This window comes from Pleurodeles waltl, chromosome 4_2 (genome assembly GCF_031143425.1).
Source record: "Pleurodeles waltl isolate 20211129_DDA chromosome 4_2, aPleWal1.hap1.20221129, whole genome shotgun sequence".
In the NCBI taxonomy this organism is placed as follows: domain Eukaryota; kingdom Metazoa; phylum Chordata; class Amphibia; order Caudata; family Salamandridae; genus Pleurodeles; species Pleurodeles waltl.
The window spans coordinates 434,684,712-434,704,598 of NC_090443.1; the positions used below are offsets into that span (position 1 = coordinate 434,684,712).

General features: G+C 43.3%; 1 protein-coding gene across 3 annotated transcripts in view; it reads right to left on the minus strand.

The window, feature by feature from the left end:
• PKN1 (protein kinase N1) overlaps positions 1 to 19,887 on the minus strand; it is a 461,693-nt gene that overhangs the window by 66,110 nt on the left and 375,696 nt on the right. For all 3 annotated transcript variants that reach the window (XM_069231709.1, XM_069231708.1, XM_069231707.1), the window contains exons 15-16: positions 6,486 to 6,577; positions 1,902 to 2,078 (exon numbers count right to left, since the gene is read on the minus strand). In XM_069231709.1, the coding sequence (XP_069087810.1) occupies positions 1,902 to 2,078; positions 6,486 to 6,577 (269 nt within the window). The remainder of the gene's footprint in view (positions 1 to 1,901; positions 2,079 to 6,485; positions 6,578 to 19,887) is intronic.

A 19,887-nucleotide genomic window follows, 5' to 3' on the forward strand; every position in this document is an offset into this window, starting at 1 on the left:
AAAAATATATATATTTTTTTAAATCCTAGGGAAATTCAGAGGATGTGAGCTGCTGAACATCCCGACTGCTCGCACAGTACTCCATGTAATGTTCCAGGGAGTTTGTTTTAGACTGGTGGAGGGAAACATCCATTGGCTGTTAAGCTGGTAAGGGAGGCAGAGATGTTCCGGTGTCCGCCGTACTGTCGACACTAAAAAGAAATGATCTAGTAACATGAACATTGGTGAAAAAGGAATGGGGGAGGAGGCATGAAATAAAATTCCAGAGAGCTTAGCACCATCTGGCGATGAGCAACAGGTCGGTCTTTGACTTCTCGTTTGAAACTCTGGTAATATATTATCAAGTGAGACTGAAAACAACTTTGAACTCTCAAACACCACCCCTAAACCAGCACCAAAATGGTCAATGATATCAGTTCTTTAGCTTGAATTTTAGCCTCTTATATAAGATAAGGTGACAGTACTGTATCAGTGTAGAAAAGCTGCCCTCTCATTTGTCCTTCATATTGTGCTTTTTATGATGCATTGAAGTAGCACCCCAACATAAGACCTTTCCCTTCACAATGGTTTCTAGATTAGAATGAAAGGCAAGGATTTCTTTGGACTCACCCGTGCAGAAGCAACAGACTAAGGCAACACCTTTACAGATATTCCAGAATGCTAGATCAATATGACAGCCAATAATAAAAATTATTCTTGTTGGAGAGAAAGCAAACTTACAGGAGATTTGACTTGGCAAGGTTCATGAGCTCCAGAACTACCCGGGCCTTTCTGGTCGTGGTCCAATTCCTTTGGAATACCATAATACCATGAACAGTCCCGTCAAGCACCACTTGATCTGGGCTTGCGGATGAGTGCTCTGTGACAGGCTAGGTGACCCTCACACCTCTTTGGATAGACAATGCTGAAACTGGGACCAAGCCTGGTTCTGAACCTTGGTTTACAGATGCCCTACACATCCAATAGTTGACATCATCAGATTTCTCATTTTGGTTCTTGTAAAGAGACAAGAGTCAATCTGAAAAAATGCCCTCTCTACCAGGGGAGGCAGTAAAATGGAGGAAACACCCAAAAAAGGCACTATATCAGGAGAAGCACTTCTATGCATGCTGCTATGTGAAACAAACTGCAGCTGGGCTTGAACAGTTATGGACTCACAGGTAGAGTGCAGTTCCAGTGTGTTAGGGGAAGATGTTCTCTGAGGTGGTCATTCAGAGGTCCCTCAGGCAAAACTTGTAGATGGCAGCATCTTTTGGAAAGGCTTTTTTCTGGTTTTGCCTACAGCACAGTCACTCCCAAATAATTGGGAAGGAATGAGATGGCAAGGACAAACTACAAAAGAATGCAGGTTTTGCTGGACCTCTGAACAACGGGCTTTCCAAATAACCCACTTAGAACTTATCTATACCATACATATTAGAGCATGGTTTATGTCTACTTTCATTCAGGCAATCACAGCAGAGAACACATTTAGGAAGCTGTTGCGTGGGATGTAGAGTATTCTGAATCACAATTAACACAAACACAGAAGATCTAGAAAACATTTCTTAAAAAAAAAAAAGGAAAAGAAAAAGCCCAGTTCTCCTTTTATCCAAATTATGCAAAATATGCTCTGTTCGCAATGAAGCAGTGTATAAAGCAGATTAAGAAATTAGCTGTTTAAATATGAATAAGGGATCATACCTTCATCAAAAATGAAAGTTGATTCACAATACTACCTTACAAAGGACTCATCAAAGCACATAGGATGACTCATCACTCCTTGTGGAAGCAGTCCCTCAAATGGAGCCCTTACATGGACACCCTTCCTGATCTAGTCTGTACTTTGAACACGTCATACCACAAAAGTACTACAATAACCCAGTTTAAGTACTTTTTTTAGCCAAATGTTTGTGACTCACATGGCTCGAGGTTCGGAGAAGACGTCCGAGTGGATATGCATCATCAGGTCCCCACCAGCTGTGTACTCCATCACAAAGCACACATGGTCTACCGTTTGGAAGCAGGCTAAGAGGTTTACCAGGAACGGGTGCTGGGAACTGTTCACTGTTTCAAAGATCCTTTTCTCACACATGAGGCTGGAAAGAAAAGGGGAGAAATTGGGGTACTAACCAACATTTACACAGATTATCAAACACGGGTCTCCAAGCAACCCCTGTGCTGGGTAAACGAGGCACTCATCAGAGGCCCAGACCCAAAAACAGATGGTTGCTACCCTCACCTTAAAGACAAACCTGCTTTGAGGCAGTTATAGCTGGTCAAAGCCTTACACATAATCAGCAAAATCACTTCGCTTCCAATGACCATGGGCTTTGTGCTCGTACAAAGGCTCAGAGTTAGCATTCCTCTCTAAAGATTAGTCTGGAATCAGAGATTGGATGGCAGTGAGGTATGTGTACAATTTCTGACAATTAGGCAGTGTAGGAAGCTGGTTGTATATGTAGTGTAGCAATGTAAGGGGACACTTTACAGATAGTGCAGGGCAATCCCTATTTGGCTGACATGGGTTAAAATAATAACCCTAAAAGCTCTCTTTTGTGGTAGTGTGGGTGCGCAGTTAGGCTTATCAGAGGACAGTGGTAAGCATTTATTGGACACACAGAGCCAGTAAGCAAGACACACATTCGATAAAGAAATCGAACACCAATTTATAAAAATAACATTTATTTTTATATGATTTTAGATTCCAAGATCATCAGAATCATGTAAATACTTTTTGAGATATTGTTATACGTTTCAAAAGTTGACTGCGATTTCTGTAGCAGTAATGTTATTCTATGGGGGAAAACATGCATTGCATTCAGGCACTTGTCAGCTACTTACAGGACTGTTCTTCAGGACTTAAGGTGAGTATGGGGCAAGGTCCAAGGCCACACCAACAAGTCACCTCAGGGGGCTTTGGAGCATCAGGATGCAGAGGTGTGTTACTGCATCCGGTGCCCCATGCAATGGAGATCTGTTGGCTTGGAAAGGGGTTGCAAGCAGGGACTGGTGGGCAAGTCTGGGGGAACCCAAAAGGGGGCTCAACCCTTGAGATGCTTGGGCACATAGGGACAACCATTGGTCCACTTCTCCTTGGGCTGGCGGGGGGCTTGGGAGCAATGGTGTCTTTTGGCGTCATGTTTTTGTGCTGAGTCACTCGCGGTTGAAGGGGCCAGCGGAAAGATGCTACAGGTGGTGACTGGAGTCCAGTCTGGCCAGACACAAGGACAGGCTCGGCTCTTGTGGGTCTCAGGGGCCTGTGGGCACTGTCACCTCCCTCAAACTCAGGCTGTGGGGAGTGGGTGCAGAGGCTCTTTGAGGTGTTGAGTGGCAGCAGTTGAGGACTCACTCTGACTTAAGTTCTGCAGAAGGGGGGAAGCAGGTCAGCTGAGCCACTCATGATGTGGGTCTCACTGCCCCTGCAGTCCCTAGACTTGGTTTTCCTCGGCATTGGTGTACAGACTGGAACCAACAAGCCTTGGCTGCTGCAAGGCGTTCTGGTACCCCGGGTGTTAGTGTTGTGATGCTCCCGTCAGTCCTGACATCCCCACACTTGGAGGGAGGATGTTTGTGACCTGTAAGATCACGGTGATCTTTCCCTGGGTGGCTGCTGCGTCTGTAGTCCCGACAAGCGGCAGGACAGTGAACGGATCTTGTTTCTTTGGTGCCTGCGGCTGCAGGTGAATAGCTTCTGTATTTCAAGGGAGATTCTCTGGCGATTGGCTAAGCAATGGCAGCTCTCTGGGTTTGTTGGAGTCTGCACAGCAGCAGGGAAAGTGTTTTTTCCACAATTGTCGGGGGCAGCAGGCAGGCTGGCACCAAGTCAGTCGTTGCTTCTCTGTCCTCGGGTCAGCAATCTTCTTTATCCACTCTTTCTCTTTGTCAATCGAAATCTGAAGTCCTGGTATGAGTGGGTCCCCTAGATACTCAATTAAGGGGTGTTAACGGTAGTAGCCAAACAAGCTACTTACCCCTGGGGTCACTAGACTCCCCAGATTACCACTTCCTTTGGGGAGTGGTAATCACCCTGTCCCAAAATTAATAATTCCACCACACGCAAGATGGTGGAATTCTTAACTTTGTATTCACTTCAGGCTGGTCACCCTAGAAGTGTCTTCAGCCTGGCAGTGCAACATGCCTCCTGCACAGCTAATTTTTCCAACTATCCTGGTGCCAAATGGGCCTCAGGGTTGGGGGCTGCCTCTCCCATGTCTGAGCGAAGCTGGGGGTCGGACTTTGAAGTCCCTGGCCTTGGTATGCAGATTTACCAGCCATACTGCAGGCGGAGGTGATAACACCTTCGGCCAGAGTAGGCATTGTTTCTGACCCCGGAGATTGGAGGCTCTCCCCTCCAGGGGGTCAGAAACTCGTATGGGGTGGCAGGCTGGCCAGCACACCAGAGGACTAGAAGGTTTCAGGGGGCACCTTTAAGGTGCCCTCTGGGTGCATGTCAAATTAAATCGATTACTGGCATCAGTATGGATTTATTAAGATGAAATGTTTGATACCAAACACCAATATTTTCCGTGCAGCCATCATGTAGGTGGGTCACTCGTGCTGACAAAATGTCCAGTAAATGCTTTAAGATGAATGCAATGTCTGGGAATAGAACTAGGCATCACAGAGGTATATCTGCTCATGCAAATATGTCCTCAAATGTATTATAATGCACCCTGCCTTAGGACTCTCAAGGCCTTTTATAGGGGTGACTTGTATATAATCTATGCAGTGACTTTGGCTTGGCACAAAACGTGTCTGTCATGTTGTGTTTTCACTAGGGGCTTGCACCCTAACACGCAGTCTGCAGTGGCAGGCTGTGTGCAATTTGTGTGTGGGTCCTGTAGGGTGGCATAAGTTATGCTGCAGGCCTTAGGAACCCACTTTAGTACCCATGCCCTAGCTACCAGGGGTACCCATTTACTGAAGACTTACTAGGGGTGCTAAATTCCTGTGCAAATTGTGAAAAAAATAAACTTTGTTTTAAGGAAAGAGCACTGGCACTGAGATCTGATTAGCAGGTCTCAGTGTACTGCCATAGTCCCAAATCAGCATCTAGTAGTTCTAAAAGGGGGAAAAGAATGTGTGTGTGTGTGTGGTGGGGGGCATCTGCAAACAAGCCCAGTTTCTTACAGGAAGTAAGGATTCAAATGATTTAGAAATATGAGGGAAGCTTAAAACAAAATAAATAAATAATACTAGTGTCTCTGTATGGTCTGGAAATAAAACTGAAAGCAGTCTGGTGGTCTCTCTCTGGTGGTAAATTCAATCCTTTCCAGTATCAAGAGTGGAACTGGGAATCCGTCTGCAGCACTTGAATTATTGGGTCATTTTACATTTGGTTTTCACTGATTCAGTGGACAAATCGGTGACATTTGCCACCCTGTCGATGCAGGAAGCCAAGGCATCAGGCAATGGAAGGATGATAGGTGGGTGGGGCTATTGGAGGGGGGTATTGCTCTGGCATTGACTCAGAGATGTGTTTTTCTGTATTGTTGGATGAGAGAATGTAGGGAGAGGGTGAGTGAGGGCTCCGGGCCAGAATAGGGGGCGCTCTCCCCCACCACATATAGCCCTGGACTCTGGCATTGGCCCAGGGCTGTTATGCAGGAGGGATGTGTGAGGAGGTGAAATGGAAAGGTCTGGGCTAGACTTGGATGAGCATTTTTGCTGCCCTATGGAGATCAAGGGTTCAGATGGAGCCAGGCTATGGCCATGCCATTTATTCACCTGCCATTGATTTACTGGGTGCACTGCAGCGTCAGGTTAAACCAGGTAAGGTGTCTCCTAGACTGGAATTATGGACTGCAGAGTTTTGCACTCAGGATTACAAGGTGTGGAATATGCGGAAATGGTGATACTGCGCTGGAGGCACATGGCCTCAATGAATGGCCAATGGCTGAATTCTACCCAGAGTTACCCCTCCGAGGGAATACCACAACTGGTACTAAGGACCTAGGTGTCTTCGGAGGATTGTATGGGTTTGAATCTAACCATGTTTATATGGAGACCCTCACTGAGCTATCCTTGTTTCTAAGGACTGGCTAAGGAGTTGGACTCTTTTTCAAGGATATATTGATAGTGCAGCTTTAACAGAAATTCCCTTTTTTCCAATATTCATATAGTACAAACTTGGCCAAAGGACATTAGAGTGCTTTACACAGCACAGGGAGATTAAATGATTTGCCAGAATCACAGGATATTCAGCCAACACCGGGGCTTGAAAGTCAGCAGCCCCAGCTGTTAGGCCACATCTCCTTCTCCCTTTCTTTTGAGATTAGTAGCTAATTTTAACGGGAGAAGCAGGATGCTATCTCAAATGCACTGCATTTAAGGGGTGAGATATAGGTAATAAAACAAACTGAAAATCGATTAATACTGTTAATCGTCCTGAGACGGACCACCCATGGAGAAAGGGATTCAGCATTTGCTATTGAACCTTAACTGGATACGCGGGACGAGGAGTACAAAATAAATGAAAAAGGAGGCCAGGTTCCTGCTCTCACCTTTCAACTTCATCACGAGCAACTATGTCACCTTTTTTCAGTGCTTTGATGGCATACAGGCCTCCTGTCCTCTTGTACTCAGACAGCAGAACCTGAAAATTGACAGAGAAACAAAACTTACCTCCTGCACAATGGCACATAAAGGGAGATCTGTGGTACTTGAGAAAAAACTGCTAAGATTAAAGGTTGAACGGAAAGAAACAAGTAGGAGGGGTTAAACGCTACTTGAAGAAATTAGCTTTCTGATCTAGATGCAAAAACACAGTGCATGATAGGAAAGTTTGAAACAATTGATATTTAATTTTGTAAGGATGGATGTGGAAGAGTGACTCCAGTAACTTTCTTTATAGATTTCACCACAAGTTCACACCCCAAACAAGAGAGCAATCACTTTCACTTCACAGGTCCACAGGAAACAGTTATAATCCGAAAACCTGTACACACAGAGCAACTGGTGAATACAGTTCCCCAGTCTGCCTTACAGGTTAACAGCATAAGATCCAGACAAAACTTTGTCAACTGGGAAAGAACTCACCTTAAAAATATAAAAAAAGATATATAGCTGTAGAAATAGTTTTGGTGCTTGAAGTGCATTGAGATTTACATGCTATGTGTTATTGTGCCCTCTAGTGGTTAACATCAATTGAGCCATACAGGCTCTACTAACGTTGCTGCCCAAAGGAACAAGCTTTGAGGAAGTGAATAGGTCTTGCCTTTGCAAGCTACTGGCCTTGCCAATATTTTGCCAAAGACGTGCAGCATCAGAAAAAAAAAAAAAATGCACACACAGGTGTACAGGTCATGACACTATGGAGACCTAGCAGGATGATGACGAGTGGGTGCATACGTCACCAAGCATGTATTAAGCATACAGCCTTATGTAGCTGCCATTTTGTATATATTTAATTTATTTACCATGTTAATGAATAAACCAGTTCCGCAGTTTGGGCTGTAGCTGTGTCTAAAATTACTATAAAAAAAATGAATAGGAAAACAGGTTTTGGGACCCCCCCTTCTTGGTGACCTCTTGATGAATCACCCCAAAACGTTCCATGCACACGTAGGCAAAGAAGAGCACTTTTTTGTTTTTTAAAGAACGTTTCATGAAGTGTCGTCAGACAGCCAAAGTTATTAGCAACACATAAAAGTAATTTCCCATGGAAACATCATCCTAATGAAATTGTTACGTACCAGTAGGAGTAGTTTTGCAGTTTGAAGAGTTTTATGGATTCACATGCTGTTAATGCTGTGTGTCTATTCTGCCATCTAGTGTTTGGGTCTGGAAATGTCTGTTTTCTCACTATTTTTTTTTCCTTTCCTCCCTTGGGCGTCGTTGACCACAATTTGGTGCTTGGTCCATCCCCTATGTGACATCAGATGGTGCCCCGGAAGTTCCTGTCTTCAGATTCTGTTTTCTTTTTCCTACTGGACGTAAAAAAGAATATATATATTTTTTTTTATTATGACCTCAAACACAGCTATTTGTAGTGTTCTCATTTCTGGGGAGGTGGTTGGAGTTGCATGTGAATCCAGAAAAACTCTTCAAAATGCAAAACTACTCCTACTGGTAACCAACCATTTCGTTTTGCAGCATGAATTCTTTCCTGGATTCACACGCTGCGCATTAGATTATGTCGCCGTTTCATTTTCCCTGGGTTGGATGGGGTGAAATGAGGATGAGTTCGCGAACAGGTGCTCTAATACTTTCTGTCCCATCTGTGCCTTTTTATGCATTTGTATAGCCAAGCAGTCTTTAGAGCAATGTATCGCAGTTCGGCTTTAAGGACTTGTCATTAGTTGTGTTAGGACCTTGTTTAGGCTCCACATGGGGCCTGGTTTTCTTCTTGGTGAAGCTATTCTTTTTGCACCCTCTAGGAATCTTTTGATTATTGGTGCTGTGAAGAAACTTTTGCACGATGCTCTTCTAGTGTAGGCCACAATTGCTACTAAATGGACGTTGAGAGATGAATAATTAATTCTGTTGTCCAGCAAATGTGTGCCATACGTTGTGACGGGTTCCTGTGTGTCTATTGCCTGATAGGTATTGTTCCTTGTGCACCATACGAGACAGCTTTTCCATTTAGCTGCCAAGCATTGTCTTGTTGTTGACTTCCTTGCTTCCTTTAGTATTTCCATGGTCCTAGGGTGGCAGCCATAGGTGACCAAATTCTATGTATTGAGGTGGCGGGCTTATAGGGTGAGTGTGGATGGTTCCGGGTGAAACACTTGTCCTTTCTGCATTGTGAGGAGGACCTGCTCCACCTTGATTTTGATCATCTGCCCATGGACAGTTCGAGTAGATCCTACTACCAGGTTTGTCTGGCCCATTGTGGGGATGTGAGAATGAGATCTGTTTCCAGTTGTTTGGCCTTCTCCAGTACCTTTGGTATCAGTTGAATCAGAAAGGTGTAGGCAAATCTCCATGACCAGTTTAGTGACAGGGCATTCCCTTCAGATTGGTGGAGTTGAAACCTGGAGGCAAAGAGTTGGTATTTTTTGTTTTCTGTACTTGCGAACATATCGATTGATGGTGTTCTCCAGAGCCTGAAAATGCTTTCTAGGCTTTTTTTTTTCCCATTCGTGTGAGCTGCGTTCCTGTCTGCTCAGTCTGTCTGCCTCTATGTTGGCCTTTCCTGGTAGGTGGATTGCCTGTAAGTTGATCCTCCTCTGATGTATTGCCCATTTCCACATCTCTTGGGCTAGTTTGCTCACGGTTAAAGAATTTGTGTCCCCCTGCTTGTTCAGAAAGAACATTTTTGTTGTATTGTCTGCCTGGATTAGTATGGTCTTCCCTGTAATATGTGTTAGAAATCTTTCAGGGCTAGCAGCACTGTCTTCAGTTCTAGGAAGCTGATGAGCTTTACTGAGTCTGTGCTGTACCACTGACCACAGATTTTCAGCATTCCTGTGAGTGCTCCTCACCCCTTGTGGGAAGCGTCCGTTGTAATGGTCACTGATGAAAGTTGTTGCTTTGAAGGGTCTCCCTATGGTTATGTGTTTTCATGCCCACCACTGTACCTCCTCCTGTATTTTTGTTGTTACAACCACTAGAGTTTCCCAACTCCTGGTGGTTTTTTCACCAGCTGTTGCATAGCCATTCTTGGAAAGGGCGCATGTGGAGTCTAGTATGGGTTTTGAGGGAAATGCATGATGCCATAATGCCCATTCATTCCATGACTGTCCTCACTGTCAGAGATTGCCCCCTATGGTAAAGGTGAGTTTGGTCTGTGATTGCCTGTATTCTCCTCTGAATTAGATATGTGCTTTTTCTTTGACCATCCAGTGTTGCTCCCAGTGATTAATTTTTGTGGTTTATGAAAACCCAGTTTTTGTAGAGTTGTGATCACCGTTTGAAATTCTTTTGACATTTCTCCTTTGTTTTGGCCATTACTAGCCAGTCGTCCAGGTAAGGGGTAGATATGGATTCCATTTCTTCTCAGGAAGGCTGCAACTGTAGCTAGGCACTTTGTGAAAACCCTTGGTGCAGACTTTATTCCGAAGGGTAATGCTTTGCATTGATATTGTACCTTCTCAAGCACGATTCTGAGGTACTTTTTGTGTGCTTGATTCATAGGTATGTGCAGGTAGGCATCCTTTAAGTCTATGCTTGCCATGTAGCCCCCCTTTTACAGGAGCGGAATTATCTCCTGTAGCGTCGTTATTATGAAGTATTGCATGCGGATGAATTTGTTTATGAATCTGAGGACCAGGATTGGTCATAGTGTGGGGTGCTGTTTTAGCACCAGAAAAGAAGGAGAGTAGTTTCCCTTGTTTAACTCCCTTGTTGGTAACCCCTCTATTGCATGTTTCTGCAGGAGTTATTTTACTTCCTTCCTTAATTGTACCAGTCATTTTTCCTAATACTTTTTCCTCTTTGGTGGTCTTGGTATTGGAGGTCTTGTTAATTCTATTCAGTAACAGTGGTGCACCATGTTTAATACCCACTTGTCTGTTGTCATTTTTGCCCATTCTTGTGGGTAAAGAGCTATTCTGCCTCCCACTGGTGGTGTGTGTGTGTTTAAGCCTGTTTTTGAGTCACTTTGAACTTCATCCACCTCATTTAGAGGTTTGCCCTCTAGTCACCCTTCTACCATGAAAGGGCTGTCTTGCAGGTTGTTGCCATTGGTGGTATCCCGATTGCTGACCAATTTGTTGTGTGCAGCCTTGGCCTTGTTGTTAATGTTTTTGTCCTGTTAGAAAATGTTCCCTTCCTTAGGCCTTCTGGGTTTGTTTCCACTTCTGAAAGTACCCCTGTATTGTAAGGGACCCATTGCCTTTGCGGTCTCATTTTCCCTTTTTATTTGCTGTACAGACTCATCTAATCCCTGGCCGAACAAGGCCTCTCCTGTGAAGGGTTTATTGATAAATTTAAGACTGGACTTCATGTTTAAAGCCTGAGATCCTGAGCCAGCTATGTCTTCTAATGGTCATGTCTGTACACATTTGTCTGCTAGCTGTATCTGTTCCATCCAATGCAGATTTTAAACATGTGTTGGTGATGTTTTTCCCCTCCTGAATAATTGCCTTGGCTCTTCTCCTGCCCTCTTCTTGGAGTTTTTTATTTAGTTCCTCCACCTCATCCCATTATTGGTGTCCCTATCCATTGAGTAGGGCATTATAATTGGCTATACGCCACTGTGTTTCAGCTTCCCTTTCCATTTTTCTCCCTACCATGTCCAGCCTTTTACTTTCCTTCGCGGGTGGTGGGCCTGTGGTGGTATGGGCATTACTCCTTCTTCTAGGGGTCATAATAATGATAAGAGTGCCACAGTGTTTCCCTGGATATATATGGGGTCCTTTGAAGATGGCTTATACTTCTTTTCTATCCTTGGCGTTACACCTTTACTTGATGCTTGATCTTTGAAAGCTTCCTTGCCCTGGTCCAGTGTGCTAGGCAGCATAGGATGATACAGGTTTCCCTTACTTGGGGGTCTCTTTTGGGGACTCCGGAGCCTCAGTGCATTTATTCTGCTTCGACGGTCTGCCTTCGTCTGTCTCCCTGTACTAGGATCCGTGGACCACTTTTGCTCGTGGCTGACCTTCCAGCGCCATTTTCTTGAACGTCGGGCTGCCTTATGTGACTTTTTTTGGCAGGAATCTTAGTCTCCGAGGGTTTCGGCAGTCATTTTACCTTGTCATGTTTTTTCTCGATGTTATTTGTTGCACATTTCTTCTCTGCATTCCCCTAGAAGATTTCTATGTCTGATACCCCGTGGATTGATTCAGCACCTCTAGCCTGTTGCTCATCATCGCTGGAAAGGCCTAGATCCTTCTGGGATGGTGGTGGTTTTTGGCTGACCATTGCAGGGTGATGCTCTTCCCTCTGTTTTCGGCAAGCTTTACGTCTCTTCGGCACGAACGCGAGGGCCTCACAGTCCTTGTCCCCGTGGTCCCCCTGAAGGCAAAGGTTACAGACTTTATGCGGGTCACACTGTACAAATTTGTGATGGCAGTTTGGGCAAAACTTAAAAGGGGTGTTTTCCATGACCCCTACCTTGTTTCTCTCTGGCCATGTGAGAAATCTGGTGAGGTTCCCCACAAGGGAGTGGGTGAGAAGGTTCTTTTCCTCTGTTGTTCTCCTCCATTGGCTTTGGAAGATTTTCTTGGAAAAAAACCTTCTACTTTTGTATTCTTCGGCGTTGTTCGTAAAAACTTCGGACCTCTTCCTTTTACTTCCAGACCCAATGGCAGAAAAAAGAATCCAAAGATGGCTACCATGTAGAGGAACTTCCGGAGCACCCTCTGACTCCACACAGGGGACAGACCAAGCACCAAATGGTGGTCAGTGACACCCGAGAGGGGGTAAAAAAAAAAAGAGAGCGAGAGAGAAAACTGAAAACAAAGACATTTTCAAACCTAACCACTAGATGGCGGAATAATGCACAGCATGTGAATACAGAAAAGGATTCATGCTGCACAACTATAACTACTCAGTGGCAGTCGCCATTAATATATATATATGCGCTCCAGGAGGATTTAGGTCTTTATTAACAGTGGAAAGCAGATCATCATCTTGGGATCTGTCACATTTTTCTTTCAACCCAAGAAAAGCCAGGAAGCATGAATGCAGCTGTGTGCGGTGAAAAATGGACAATAAGGCCTCACTGAAATACTTAGAAAGTCTTATTACAAAACAACCAGCAGCATGTCTCTCAGCACAGGAGCAGGGATAGCTTACAGTGGAGTTAGTTGTTTCACATGTTCGTGAAGTGAATGCAGCACTTGCATGCAAAACAATATTGTATTCTGCTGTACATGAATAGGGCTTAACTTTTTATGTCTGAAAATTGCAAATATGTGAACAACTCCTCACAATGTTGTACTCTCAAACACCCTCGATGTCATCTTAATTAGATGAACAACTTAAGAAAAATAATTTGGTGAATTACTTAAGGGCACTAATTAACTGAACAACTTAAGGGCATAACTAGTTGAATAGACCTTTTGCAATTGTGCACTTTTGCAAATAATGCAGTAATTTTAAACCAAAAGCAGAATGTTGGAACCAAGTAGAATCAAATTCTGGAAAGTGTGTATGCAGAAGTGCATTCTCTGAAGGTTTTTGTTTTGGTCTTTTGATTCAAATGAGTTTGGAAAAAGTGCTGTTTATTATATTATAGAAGGGCCACCAGAAAAGATACCATTTTGTAAACAGTAGCTACACATTATGCAATGTGTGTGTTTGTTGGCGGCTGGGGCTCAACCTGGCACCAAGCAAAGATTACTGCACACATGTGTCGGATTAAGCAAAGAACAATTTTAACAGAAGAAACCTCACCTTTTTCACTAAATGGAACATTTTTGGGGCCAATAATACATTCAAATTTTTGTGCATGAAAGAATATGTTCATATGTTTGATAAACGGCTAAAAGCCCTTTCCCATATGCAACACTTGTCAAAGCATGCTCCCACCCCCTCGAGACATACACAGGATGCTCTGCCCTCAGGACACAGACCTTGGTATAACAAGAACAATTATAATGAGGGCTGACGCTTAATGGGAAATTGGGGGCCAGCCCATGCTCTGAGCACCATATATCAGCTACATATACATATAAGCTACACACGCACAGAAATCTCTCTCTCATATAAATATATGTATATATGGAAAATTTTATTTACTCGGTAGACATCTGTTCGTGGCATGTAGTGCTGCAGATTCACATGCTTTGCATAAGTGTGCCATCTAGTGTTGGGCTTGGAGCGTTCCAAGTTTTTTTCTTCCCGAAGAAGATTTTCGAGTCACGAGATCGAGTGACTCCTCCTCTTGGTGATAGTGTGCATGGGCATCGAGTCCTTTGTTAGGTTGTTTACCCACAGAAGGGTGAAGTAAAAAGTGTAGTAATGTACATGTAAACACACACACACACACACGCAATGTATATACATATTTACAGAAATAAAGTACCACAACAGCTACAGGCTTCTGGGGAGGTGGGAGGGTGCATGTGAATCTGCAGCACTGCATGCCACAAACAGATGTCTACTGGGTAAGTAACATTTTCCGTTCAATGGCATATGTAACTGCAGATACACATGCTTTGCATAGACTGTAAAGCAGTCCCCCTCCCAAAAGCGGTGACTAGCCTGTAGGAGTTGGAGTAGTCTCAAATTGGCTTTAAGATAGCAAGTTTGAATACACTTTACTATCCATCTGGCTAATCCTTGTTTTAAAACAGGATTACCCTTGTGAGGTTGTTGAAAAACCACAAAGAATTGTTTAGACTTTCTGAAATGTTTTTGTTTTATCTATATAGTACATGAGAGCCCTATTAACATCAAAAGTATGAAGAGCTCTTTCAGCAACTGAATATGGCTGTGGAAAGAAGACTGGCAATTCCACTGACAGACTGGTAAACTACTTTTGGAAGGAAGGAATTTTGGGTTGGTCCTAAGGACTATTTTATTTTTTTTAATTTGAAAGAAAGTGAAATTCAAGCATTCACTTTAGAAGAACCTAACTCTTCTTAAGGAGGTAATTGCTACTAAGAAAGCAACCTTCCGTGACAAAAACTGGAGAGTGCAAGAATGCATGGGTCCAAATGGTGGACCAATAAGACTTGTGAGCACGATGTTAAGATTCCAGGCATGAGCTGGTAGAGCTCTAGGTGGAATAATTCTTTTAAGGACTTCCATAAAAGCTTTTATAACAGGAATCCTAAACAGAGAAGTATGCTGTCTGTTTCTGAGGTAAGCAGCTATTGCTGTTAAATGGATATTAATAGATGAATATGTAAGATTTGCTTTTTGTAAATGAAACAAACAAAATACACTATCTTGTACTGATGCTTTAAGTGGGTTAATGTTTTGGTTGGCAGTGATATACAAAATGTTTCCATTTAGGTTTGCGTGCTTCCTTTAGAATATCCATACATTCAGATGGAAGCTGTAGATAGCCAAATTCTATGACCTTACTAGCCAAACCGCTAAGTTGAGCATACTGGGATTGGGATGCCTGATTTGACCTTTGTTCCGAGTTAATAGGTCTGGTCTGTTTGGCAGCTTGTGATGTGGTAGTATAGACAGATCCAATAGTGTTGTGTACCAATGTTGACGTGCCCAAGTGGGAGCTATGAGTATCATAGTGAGGAAGGTGTGACGGATCTTGTTGACCAGAAATGGAATTAGTGGGAGAGGCGGAAAATCATAGGCAAATATCCCTGACCAATTGATCCATAGAGCATTGCCCTTGAATTGAGGGTGTGGTTACCTGGATGCAAAGTTTGGTCATTTTGCATTTTTGTTTGTGGTAAAGAGGTCTATGCCTGGGGTTCTCCACATTTGGAAGTATTGTTGAATCACTTGTAGGTGAATCACCTATTCGTGTTGCTGCGTCCTGCTTTAGAGGTCCGCTAGTTGATTGTATATTCCTGGAATACACTGTGCTAGTAGTTGAATCTGATTGAGAATTGCCCATTTCCAGATTGTCTGTGCTAAATGGGGCAATTGAGATGAGTGTCCTCCCCCCACTGTTTTTGCAGATAATACATTGTGGTCATGCCGTCGGTCCTTATCAAAACTGTCTTTTTTATGATCTGTATTTGAAAAGATTTGAATGCTAGGAACGCTGCTAGTAATTCCAAATGGTTTATGTGGTAAGTTTGTTGAATTGAGTCCCATTCCCCTTGTATGGTTGAGATGGTCTCCCCAACCTATCATTGATGCATCTATTGTGATTATTGTCTGTGGTAAAGGGTCCTGAAAGGGCCGCCCTTTCAATAAGTTGGTGTGATTCCAACTTTGCAGAGAGTGATAAGTCTAGCGTGTTCAGAATTGCTACTAGATACGGTTGTATTTGTGCTGGCTGCACGTGAGATTTTTGATAATTGATTGAGAATCCTAGGTTGTGTAGGGTGGCCACTGTATACTGTGTGTGCTGTTGACAGGTTTGAACTGTACTGGCTTTTATTATTCCAAAAGGTAGTACTTTGAATTGGTAGTGCTTCCTGCTATTACAAATCTTAGAATTTTCAGATGTGCTGGATGTATGGGAAAGTGGAAATAAGCATCTTTTAAATCCAATGCTGTCATGTAATCTTGTTTCTGTAGCAGGGGAATGATGTCCCGTAGAGTGGCTGTGTAAAACATTTCTGACACAATGTACTGATTGAGGGTTCTGAGATGTAAGACTGGTCTGAGAGTACCATCTTTCTTTGGTATGAGGAGGTATAGTGAATAAACTCATGACCCTTGTTGGGATATAGGTACCATCTCTATCGCACCTTTGAGTGGAAGTTATTTTACCTCCTGTTGATACAGAGTAAGTTTGTGTGAGCGAGGGGGAATGTTTGGTGGAGTAGAGATGAGTTCTAGGCGATAACCATGTTGGATAATTGATAGAAAACATTGATCTGTAGTAATGGTGTGTCATTGTGGGTAAAATATTTCAGTCTTCCAACCACAGGAGATGTATGCTGTGTGGGGATCTGTAAAAAGTCACTGTTTGGTAGAGGTGGAGGAACCTCTTGGGGTAGTTGATTTACCTTTCCCTCTAAAATTATTTCCTATTTAAGAGCCTCTGAAGGAGCCTCTGTTATTTGAATGTGGCCCTTGTTTCTGTTGGGATGTGGATGGCTCTGAGGTTGATGGTTTGAAACCACTCCTAAACTGCGGCTTGCGTTAAGTTCCCAGAGTAGATGTAGAGTAAAGGGCACCCATAGCTTAGCTGTATCATTCTTGTTACAGCTTTTCTATGGTGGTATCAACCTCTGGGCCAAATAAGTGTTACTTATCAAAGGGCATATTCAACACTGCCTGTTGTATTTCTGGGTTAAACCCTGAAGTCCTTAACCATGCATGCTTTCTAATGAATCACTGGTGTTGATACCCCTTGCTGCTGTATCTTCTGCATCTACTACAGATCTAATTTGATTATTAGAAACAGCCTGCCCTTCTGCTATATGTTGTGCCCTTTTCTGGTGTTCTGGTGGAAGGTACTGTAACAAATCTTCTATTTAGTTCCAATGAGCTCGATCATATCTTGCCAACAGTGCTTGAGAGTTTGCAATCCTCCAATGGTTGGCAGCTTGAGTTGCTACTCTCAGCAGCATCAAATTTACAACTTTCCTTGTCTGGAGGAGGAGCATACCCTGTAGACTGGCTATTTGCTCTTTTTCTTGCTGCACTGACGACTATAGAGTCGGGGGCAATTGAGCTCTAATAAAAACTGGATCAGAGGGTGCAGGTTTATACTTTTTATCCACCCTTGGTGTAATAATTCTAGATTTTATGGGTTCTTTCCAAATGTCCTATGCACGTTTAAGCATGCCTGGGAGCATAGGAAGACACTGATGCTCCTTATGAGTAGATGTTAGTGTATCAAATTAAAAATCATCCTCAATGGGATCTGTATGTAACTGTACCTTATGATATGCAGCTGCCCTAGCCTAGCTATAACCGGATTGTAAGCAGTGGCATCTTCAGGTGGAGATGGTCTTCCAGGGTATAAATCAGGATCATTAGAAGGGATGGGATCTGAATCATATAAGTCCTATGGATCTATATCCTGTTGAGTGTCATATAAATCATCCCGATGTGTTGAGATAGGGAATTGTGGACAAAATTGTGTAGGTGAAGGTGGTGGAGTATCTGGTGGTGGAGAAGCAGGGAGTAAAGGAGAATGTGGTGGTGAAGGCTGATGTGGTGCCTTTGGTTTCTCCTTTTGTCTAAATATTTTAGTAGATGGAGGCCCAGTTTCTAAAGTCTCTTGGAAAGTCAATTTACTTTTGATTGTTGGAGGAGAAGCTATGATTCTTCCTGTGTCCTTATGTAAATGGATTTTTCGCTGTTTAGCATCCATTACTTCCAATATGGGCCTTATTTCAGACGACTCCCTCAGTAACTGGAGCATATTTTCCACTCAGAGGTTTCAGCTCCGAAAGTTTGGAAACCAAATGTTTAAGTCAGGCTGAAAATATCAGCTCCAAAAGCGTTGTTACTTTTCTCGGCTCCGGAGTGGAAGTCTCTGATTTTCAGCTCGATCCTGAAACAGGTATAGAAAGCTGTTTGGTCGGTGCTGAATGCACCTTTGTCTTGTGTTTTGGTGCTGAACCCGAAGGTTGGTCATCTGATTGTATTTTTTGGGTCCGACCATGGCTAGCAAGCAGGGGGGGACCCAAGACAGGTGCTGAAGTCATTTTTTATTTTTTTTGATGGGAAGGGGCTGATGTACTCACGTAGTGCGCCGGGGAGATGGATTGGCTGTCGCCATCAGAATCTCGAACCAAATCGGAGTCTGCGATAGAAACAGCTGTGTGATGAGCCACTTTCTTCTTGTGTGTGTTCTTCTCCGAAGATGTCGGGCATTTGTTCCGGCGACTTGGACACCATCTCCAACCGAAGTGCTCTTCGATCCTTAAGAGTCTTCTTCGAACTAAAGGACTGACAAGCTTCACAGCTCTCTTCTCTATGAGCCGGAGAAAGACAGAGATAGCACACGAGTGCTGATCGGTGTATGGAAACTTGGCGTGACACCGAGGGCAAAAGCGAAACGGAGTACGTTCCATCAGCCTGACATTGTTCGACTACCATGCGTCGAAGTAGGCCCAAGAAGGGTGAGGTCACCCGTAGAGGCCGTTTAATCGACCCCGACGATTACAATTGGATTGAATTTAAGTTTGGAAAACACAATCAAGAACTATACCGACATTTATAGAAAAGAAGAGATAAGTTCAGATAGTAACAAAACCCCGATCTACTGGAGCAAGACGAAACATGTTTGAACCTGATGACAGAAAGAAAACAATGTAATAAAGGACTCAATGCCCATGTGCACTATCACCAGTAGGAGGAGTCACTCGATCTTGTGACTCGAAAACCTTCTGCAAAAAAAAAAACCAAAAAACAACAAGTAACTTTTAACACTCCGAGCCCAACACTAGATGGCGGACTTGTGCAAAGCATGTGTATCTGCAGCTACACCTGCCATTGAATGAATATATATATATATATACATACATATATATATATATATATATATATATATATATATGTGGAAAATGTCATTTACCCAGTGTACATCTGTTCGTGGCCTGAGACGCTGCAGATTCACATGCTGTGCATTATCCTGCCATCTAGTGTTGGGCTCGGAGTGTTACAAGTTGTTTTTCTTCGAAGAAGTCTTTTCGAGTCACGAGATCGAGGGACTCCTTCCCTTTCGGCTCCATTGCGCATGGGCGTTGACTCCATCTTAGATTGTTTTCCCCGCAGAGGGTGAGGTAGGAGTTGTGTATATAGTAATAGTGCCCCTGCAATGGAGTAAGTATGTACGTACATAATGTGTTTAAAAGTGATATATATTTACAAATTTACAAATGTACAAGTTTATTTTTATCAACTTATAACGGCTACAGGCTCCCGGGGAGGTGGGAGGGCGCATGTGAATCTGCAGCGTCTCATGCCACGAACAGAAGTACACTGGGTAAGTGACATTTTCCGTTCAATGGCATGTGTAGCTGCAGATACACATGCTGTGCATAGACTAGTAAGCAGTTATCTCCCCAAAAGCGGTGGTTTAGGTTGTAGGAGTTGAAGTTGTTTGAAATAATGTCCGTAATACTGCCTGTCCTACTGTGGCTTGTTGTGTTGTTAACACATCTACACAGTAATGTTTTGTGAATGTATGAGGCGTAGACCATGTGGCTGCCTTACAGATTTCTGTCTTGGGTATATTTCCTAGAAAGGCCATTGTGGCGCCTTTCTTTCTAGTGGAGTGTGCCTTTGGTGTAATAGGCAGGTCTCTCTTTGCTTTTACATAGCAGGTTTGAATACACTTAACTATCCATCTGGCAATGCCTTGTTTGGATATTGGATTTCCTGCATGAGGTTTTTGAAAAGCTACAAACAATTGTTTTGTTTTGCGAAATTGTTTGGTTCTATCAATGTAATACATTAGTGCCCTTT